Source organism: Lagenorhynchus albirostris, chromosome 8 (assembly GCF_949774975.1).
Source record: "Lagenorhynchus albirostris chromosome 8, mLagAlb1.1, whole genome shotgun sequence".
NCBI classification, from domain to species: domain Eukaryota; kingdom Metazoa; phylum Chordata; class Mammalia; order Artiodactyla; family Delphinidae; genus Lagenorhynchus; species Lagenorhynchus albirostris.
The window spans coordinates 12,955,596-12,964,354 of NC_083102.1; the positions used below are offsets into that span (position 1 = coordinate 12,955,596).

An 8,759-nucleotide genomic window follows, 5' to 3' on the forward strand; every position below is an offset into this window, starting at 1 on the left:
GCACGGGGATGCACACCTTATACAGAGACCGTGGGTTTTGTGTGTGTCTGCCTGTGAGCAGGTAAAGTCACTGGATATTATGAAACCAAAACTAATAGAACTATTTAATTTTTGGCTTACTTGTCCACCTTCCCCTTTCTGCTTCCCAAGGGCAAAGCATAGCATCCACTACTGCACATTATATTATATATTGATTAGTTCATTCGATATTATTTTTATTCCATCTGTATTTATTTATTGTTTGTCTCTCCCCCCATGGAATGGGGGGGAGCTTAAGTTGATTTAAGCTTCTCCACAATACCCAGCCTCCAGGCCATCAATAAATATTTGTGGAATGAATGTGTACGTCCTTCATGTCTATAACCTCAGCACCTACCACAGTGAACAAAACAAACACTCAAAAAAAAAAAAAAACTCAAAATCACAGAACAAAAGGTGGACAAGCTTCTGTCCGGGGGTCTCTAGGCAAAGTGAGATGCTTTGCTTCGAAATGACCTTCCTCTCAGTGCTAAGCTGGAGTCCTCCAGCAGGTCTCACCTTTGTGGATTCTAAAATTACTTCCTATTTTGTTATATCTTTGAAACAGCAAGTTTATTTCTTATTGAAGTTGATTTACAAAGTTATAGTTGATTTACAAAGTTGTGTTAGTTTCAGGTGTACAGCAAAGGGACCCTATTTCTTTTTTAGTTTGGGGAATCAGTATACCAGCTTCTACTCCCCCCACCCCTGCCCTGACAGACTCTATGGTGACAGTAGAGTGGGGTGGGTGAGTCTCCAAACCAGGAGCCAGAATTCAAATCCTGACAACTTCATTTCCTCATCATGAGCTGTGGCAAGTTAACGGAGCTTTGTGTGTCTCAGTTTCCTCAACTGTAGAATGGAGATAAATAATAATAATACCCACTTCAGAGCAGTATTATGAAGAATAAGTTAGGTAATATATGTAAAGCTTTTAGCAGAGTACCTGGCACCAAGTCTGATTACTATTAATCTTCCCACCCAGTCAACTTTTCAAGTTACTTTCATGGAGTCAGGAGAGGGAAAGGAGAGAAGAGAACTCTGTGAGTCAAACATGGAAAATTAGCGGCTTCGCCGGTGGCGCGGTGGTTAAGAATCCGCCTGCCAATGCAGCGGACACAGGTTCCAGCCCTGGTCCTGGAAGATCCAACATGCCACGGAGCAACTAGGCCCGTGCGCCACAACTACCGAAGCCCGCACACCTGGAGCCCGTGAGCCACAGCTACTGAGCCCGCGCGCCACGACGGGAGAGGCCACCGTATTGAGAGGCCTGCGTACCGCAGCAAGGAGTGGCCCCCGCTCACCACAACTAGAGGAAAGCCCGCGCGCATCAACGAAGACCCAACGCGGCCAAAAATAAATAAATTAATTACTTAAATTTATTTAAAAAGAAAAACATGGAAAATTAATAAAACATAGATTTAGCACAACTGACTATGAACTAAAACCTTCTGTGAAACATTCAAGTAGCAAAGTTTCTTCAGGTGTAGAATAATACTCTTAAATTTAAGCCCAAGTTACCATGTTCAATTATCCTCCTCTGAAATAAAGTATGAGCTTGCTCTTAGAGGCTATAGGCTCCATGTCGCCCTGTCCCATAGAACTTTCTGTGGTGATGGAAACATTCTCTAATCTGCACTGTCTGAAATGATGGCTACTAGATACATACAGCTACTGAGCATCTGTAATGTGACCAATGTGACTAAAGAAGTGATTTTTTTTTTTTTTTTTTTTTTTTTTTTGCGGTACGCGGGTCTCTCACTGTTGTGGCCTCTCCCATTGCGGAGCACAGGCTCCGGACACGCAGGCTCAGCGGCCATGGCTCACGGGCCCAGCCGCTTTGCGGCATGTGGGATCTTCCCGGACCGGGGCATGAACCCATGTCCCCTGCATCGGCAGGTGGACTCTCAACCACTGCGCCACCAGGGAAGCCCAGAAGTGATTTTTAAATTTTATTTAATTTTGGTTATTTTAAGTTAAGTAGCCGCGTGTGGCTAGCGGCCATCCTATGGGCCGCACTGCTACAGGGGATCTGAGCTCACAAGCTCCTTGACTTGGCCCTCGCCTGCTCTCCAGCTGTTGGTCTGCTCCTCTCCCTCGCCCCAGAAATCAACACTCACATGGCCAAACTGCTGGTTCACACCTCAATGGCTGTGCATATGCTGGCCTCTTTGCCTGAAATGCCCTTCTTCCCCATCCACCTCCAAACTTCATGAAAATCTTGTTCAAATTTCATTTCCTCAGGGCAACTCTCCCTAACTCCTTCCCGCCTGACCTCATCCCACTGCCGACACAGTCCAGCATCACCTCCTCTGTTTCTCTGCATCTGTTTCTGTTGCTCTCAGTGTCTTGTACTTGTCACTTATTCTATGTGACACTAACAGACTATGGGAATTCTAAGGACCAGGTCTTATTCTCTCTTTGTTCTAGTGATATGTGCCCATCCCATAATACCTGTGCAGTAAATATTTGCTGAGTAACATTATTAATTTGTGAATACGTACAATGTTCCATTAAAATATACTTCAGAACATTGACCATCACTCCATGATTATGAAAACCATTTAGGTCAAACTCTATTATAAGGCTTATTTTCAAATAATAAAAAAGTTCTTAGAGTCTCAGTTGAAGGTCTGCTGATTTTAAGCCATATCAATATAAGATTTTAGTACTAACCAAAGAATATACATGTTCCCGGGAACAAAATCCTACCTGTAGCTGGTCCTCCTAAGGGTCTGGAAGTCTCTTGGATTTCAGAAGCTGATCCCGCCATTCATCTGTCCCCAGTGCAGTGACTTACTAGGGAGACACAGATGAGGTTGAAAAGCAGGAAGACAAGAGGACATGAGCATGGACACAGATGGGAATTCAAGAGTGACTGATCCTTGCTGCACCCTCTACCCAAATCCTACCCTCGAGAAGGAAATAATTAAAATCTTATCTAATGTGAAAAATAATGATTGTGTGTGATATGTGTTTTTTCAATGACACGTGTTATCCAAAACTCTACAGTGTTACCTTTATTCCTTAGCAAAGCTTTTGCTCAAGAAATCCTCCTTGTTAAATTATGTAGCCTCTGTTGCAATATTAACCTGCCCTGAGAGCTACATTGGTTCATTTCCTATCACAGTTTTCTGACTAATCCTTTATTTGGATTCCCATACAGTGTTCCTACAATTAGAATAAGCTCTTGATGGATAAGTTTCTGTGAACCTAATTTGCATATTTCCCAAGTACCAAGCAGATGTATTTTACAAATGATTATCTTTCCTGCCCTCCAGGAACTTATTGTTCAGTAAGACAAACAAATAAATATGCAGTGATCAGAAATGCCTTTTTGTGGGTACAGCCATGTCAGCAGGGCAAGAAACGGATTCCAGAAAGAACATGAATCCCAAGGACTTTATCTTCAAATCAGATATGAATTTGTTTTGTTTTCTTATTAATTATGTGGTTTTATTGTAAAATGCAAAAACAGCACTTTCTAATGTAATGAACATTGATTTAACAAATGACTGAGTTCTTTAGGGCTATATGATCATTTAGATAAATCTCTAATTTTCCCATAATATTGACAGATTTTAAGCAGTCTTTTCTCTGATTTCCCTTTCCCCCTGCCCAACACATATCTCCAGAATTTTAATCGAAGATGTTTCCAAAAAAGACAAAGGCGTAAGATAGCTTTTGAGGCTGCTAATGAATACCATGAGAGAAATATCTTTCCCTAAGGTGTCCTGAAAGTAAATATAGGGATATCAATTTATTTTTTAACTTCCTTCTAAAATCTGTACTTCTAGGAGGAACATTAAGTCTAGAGGTTACATTCTATGTGCCATTGGAATTGCTTGTGAATTCTCCTAATATAAGATGTACTTATTTCCAAAATGTGTCCATCACTACTTAGAAAAAGCAGATCTGGCTTTGAAAGATTATGTTTTGAGATTAAAAATGAAGATAGTGACCTTAAGTCTCTCAAGATTTGTAAGGCTGGCATGCCATCTATCTCAATAATGACTAACAAGAATGTCAAATGGACAGAAACAGCCATGGTAAGCAAGGGCTTGCAGCTGACAGTGATTGCTGTATTTTGGGTGATGGGGAACAGCGTTTGCATTAGTTCAAGAGAAATACAGTGCCCTCCTAACTCTAGGTATCAGTGTATTCAATCCCCCTGCTGGTCCATTTTCTGTTGCTTCAATTAAAAATCAGTCGATACAAAGTCAAAATGTTGTACATCCTTCCCCTACCCCTTTCCCTGTCACAGTGTTTCCAGCTTCACGGGAAGAGCATGTCACTATGGTAACCAATCCCTCTGGTGCACAGACCAAGTCAACCTTTCTAGTCGGATCGCCAAGCAGAGCAACATGGAATCAAAGCTCTCAATGGAACCACCAGAAGCCACAAATTCCATCCCCCTTTTTCTAAGTGGGGTTAACCAGTACCAGACAGAAGGATACCAGTCTTGTTCCAGGAGATGTTCAAGAAAGGAAATTCAAGAATGTCCTTCAGCAAGTCCTACCAGTGTTTGTCAGTCATTATTAACATGAATTCTTCCTCACATGTCAGCGAACTTCCTACCACTGCAATTTTAATAAAAGCAGAAAATGACGGATAAAACAACATTTTCTGAATCTGAGAATTTGAAAACTGCTACGAAGTCACCCATTGTCAAAAACTCTTCCGCTTCCTCTTGTTTTCCCACTTCTAAATCCAAACCCAAGTTGTTCTCTTCTGCAATTCTCCAATATCCTGTACAGCTTGACAAAGTTGTAGAGCTCCAAGCGGGACACCCTGCTCTAATAAGAGTCTAACCATGAAGCAGATGTGATATTTGTAATAGTAATATATGCTTAACTAAATCAGCTAAAATCCCTCGTCATTCTACAGAAGCTGTAAAACAAACATTAAGATGGATTCTCTTTCTGGACCTACCCCACCTAAATCTAAATCCATACCCACTGTTCGCCTTTCTTAAACAACTGACTTTTTTTTCAAATTAACAATTTTTTTCTGATCCATGTCAACATTTTTATAAATCAAAGAATATCAGTTCTCACATATAAGATTTTAAAACAGCAGCAACGTTGCATTATAATTACTGAGACATTAAGAAACTGCTTGGTATCTTGGCCACAGAGACTTTGCAGATAACAGCATTGTTTTCACTTTGGTATCACCACTTAATAGATGAAGAAAATGAAGGGAGGCGCGGGGAACAAGACATATAGAATTGCACCACATCTTCCAGGGTGCAGCTACCATCAATGCATATTCCCTTCCTCAGAGCAATATTAGTATACATCGAAACAACATCTCAGTAGGCTAACGGAACAGGATAGTCCCCAAAGTATAAATCATGCAAGATTTACAAACTGCATCAGATGAAGAGACTTTTAAAAATTTATGTGATCATATTAAAGTATCAAATAAATTTTTATCATTAGCAAATGCAGTTTGTTTTCTGTGTTGGTATACTTTGGGTATTTTTTATACAAATCTTCTGAAAATAGTATTTTTTTGTCTTAAGTACCCACTTTGGTGCTGCTGGAAGAACTACTTTTTGTGTGCTTATTAGATCTTGTTCATATTCAATGTGCATAAGACATTTTTGTCAACCACTTTCTCAAAATGAGAAATCAAGAATTGTGGCATGATGCTACAGGTCAACGGGCTTTTGGGGTGAAACAGGGCAGGGGCTGTGATTTATTAATGTTTATATGACCAATGCCTGCAGTATGCCTGGTAGAGCATAGCACTTAAACGCTTCCGGCATGAATAAGGCCTTCTCTGTGAGATGTTGTCCCAAATTTCCCTTGATGAATCAGTTCAACAACATCTAAAACAAAGATTAAAACTAGGAGTGTGTCTACACCGACAAATCACTCTTAAAGGGCTTCCTCTACTAAAAGCAGAACATTATAGACTCCCTTCCTTTTCAGAGACTACTGAAGCCATTTCCCTGTGTAAAAACCCTGGACCATGAGATTCTACTGGAATCCCATCAGACAAAACGCAAGGCAAGAGGCCGGGTAGAGAGAGGTAAGCCTCCATTACCAGCTACTCGGAGGCAAGATCTGGCCACTGCAAGCCTCAGCCGAGCCTGGATAACCTGACCTCCTGGAACCAGGAGGCCTGCGAGACTGCGGCCGCTCAAGGGAGGAGAGGGCGGCCCGGCCCAGAGGCGCCGGTCTCTCCGCAGCGCCACGCGTCGCGGCGAGCGCTTACCTTTCCGAATCAGGGCCGCGATCTCCGCGTCGAAGCCCTGTCGGTGGCACTTCCTCCAGAGGCCAGTGTTGGTGGAGTTGTACTGCCGGCTGCACTCGTCGGCGGGGCTCATGGCGAAGAGCTGCCGGCGATTCCGGGCCCGGAGGAGTGTGCCCTCCCAGCGGTCCAGGCGCGAGCGGCTGGCCCGGAGTGGCAAGTTGTTGTTATTGTTGTAAATAAAGCCAGGGTCGACCCGGCGCGTGTTGAAGGCCTTGCACCTGTCCCTGTGCTTCCTGGCGTCCGTCTCGTACCAGTGGTCTGAGCAGACGGCCACGGCCAGCATGCCCAGGGCGCAGAGCGCTAGCGACAGGCCCGTGTAGAGCAGGAACCTTCCGGCAGCCATGCCTCCGCTTCGCGGCTACACCGTGGGCATGACCCGCCGCAGCCTCGCCTTCCCTCCGCGCGCCCGGAACACAGCTGCGGGCGGGCGGGCTGCCGAGCCAAGGAGGGGGAGGGGGCGGGAGAGGGGGTCGCGCAGCGGCGCCCCCTCGGCCCCCGGCTGCCGGTGCGCAGCCCAGGGACTGCGGGAACGCGGGCGGGCAGCCTAAAAAGTTCTCATCCGGAGAGGCTCCGGCAAGCCTCTGCGCATCCTGCGGAGCAGGTGCAGCCTCAGGCGGCGGCGAGCCAGACACGGCCGCCTCCCGCCCCCTCCCGGCTCGGCAGGAAGCGACTGCTCCGAACCCGCCGCGGCCGCACTCAGCCGGGCTTCGGGCGACGCTGCCCTCGGGCCGGAAACCAAACACCGAGTGCCCTCGGCTGCGGCGGGGCTCCTTGGGCTTTCTTTGTGTAGGGGGGCGATGGGACCCACTCGCTTGGCTTTCTTGGGAGGGGGATGGGGGGTGGGAGGGTGTCTATCAGGAGGAGCCGCTAGACGACTGGATGAACTGCAACACCCGCGATGCGGCCGGCCAGCGAAGGAAACCTCCAGATGCCAGGGCTGCCTGCCCTGCGTCCCGCCTGGCTCCCTCTCAGCCACTCTCCCCCTTCCAGTCTGCGAGAGAAGAAATGTTCTTCCTCTCTGGGTCGGGTCTTTTAAAAATCTCTGTCCTCTGGTCACCAGCAGGTCCTTTGCTTCTTCTGGCCAGCGCGCTGCGCTCAGAGGCGGGCTCGCAGTCGGCGCACGGTCTCGGCCGACCTTTCCCCGCGAGCTCCCGGGTCGTCTGCCTCTTGCTTCGCCATTCAGGCGGCCCCTCGGGCCGACGGTGCGGTCACCCGGACGGCGTTACCGGACGAGCCTTGGCCGGGGGTTTGCGGCGACGGGGCGGCAGCTCGCGGGCGCGAGAGGCGGGCTGCGCCGGGGAGGGCGCACCCGGTAGGGCGCACCACGCGGGGCTCGCGGAGCTCGGCGCAGGGCGCCTTCAACACCATGGACAGGTCGCGCGATGGCTGCTCCCCGCCAGCCAAGCAGCCAGCCCCCGGGGCGTCATGCCGCCCTCCCCAGTGCCGTCTTCTTCCTGGAGTGTCCACCCTGCCACCTTCAGACCCGCCTCTCCCGCGGCGCCTCCGCCTCACTTCATCTGGCTCCCGGGTAGCCCCGGGAACGTGCTGCCCGGGAGCTGCTGGTACCCAGAAAAACAACTGCCCCGGCCCTTCAACACAATCCGCCCCCTTCTCCTTACACCTGAGCCCCGGCACTCTAGCACCCCGTCTGCGCTGCCCAACTGGGGTCAGCCGCTCTCAGATTGCAGCATTTTCTTCGCAGCCCACCCAGGAGCTGAGGTGCCGGCTCGCTCGGCAGCGTGCAGAGAATCGCATCCCAGCCTCGGCGTTCCACGATCAGGCTCCCGGCGAGGTGGTCGCCGAGGTGAATGGGGCGAGGGTGGGGGAGGGAGGCTGGGTCGCTCAGCTTCCCCTCCCGGCCTCCTCCTCTAGCCGCGGCGGCTCCGGGGCCTTGCGGTCTCGGCCGGTGCCGGGGAGCGAGAGCCCAGGCTGCGCCCGGGAGGCTCGGGAAATAGCATCGCCCGATTGCGGGCGCTGTAGGAAGCCGCTGCTGTGCTCGCTCGGGCGCCGGGCGCTGCAGCCTTGGCTAAAACCCACAGACGAGAACACGGAGCGCGCAGCCAAAAGCTAGTGATGTCATCCGTGCAACGTGAGCCTCATCTCTTATTTTTCTAGCATTCTTAAAGATAAAGTGCACCATTTCCCAGGCAAAATGTCTAAGCCTTATTCTTTGACCAGGCAAGTCAATGGTGTCTAGAGAGGTTTGTGCCCAACCACATCCATATTTATGCACATATACATATATGTGGTATGTAGCATGCTTACACGCATTAGTATTAAATTAGGGATGTTGCCTCCATCTCCTGTTTATCTCTTTTCAGTCGTGGAAAATTCCCTTAAATAGAAGAAAAGACTGCTTATTGCGGAGTCGGCATTCAGAGGGGCTGAGGAAGTTCCCTGCATCCCCGGTTTCGGTCGCAGATGTCCTGGATTGTATTTGATCTTTGTTTTCCCTAGAAAGCCACAGGCGCTATCCT

General features: G+C 48.3%; 1 protein-coding gene across 1 annotated transcript in view; it reads right to left on the reverse strand.

Annotated features, from left to right (window-relative positions):
• TMEM178B (transmembrane protein 178B) overlaps nucleotides 1–6,783 on the reverse strand; it is a 361,333-nt gene extending 354,550 nt beyond the window's left edge. Inside the window, exon 1 of the mRNA XM_060155944.1 lies at nucleotides 6,244–6,783. Within this exon, the coding sequence (XP_060011927.1) occupies nucleotides 6,244–6,625 (382 nt within the window). The 5' untranslated portion in view covers nucleotides 6,626–6,783. The remainder of the gene's footprint in view (nucleotides 1–6,243) is intronic.
• Between the last annotated feature and the right edge of the window lie 1,976 nt (nucleotides 6,784–8,759).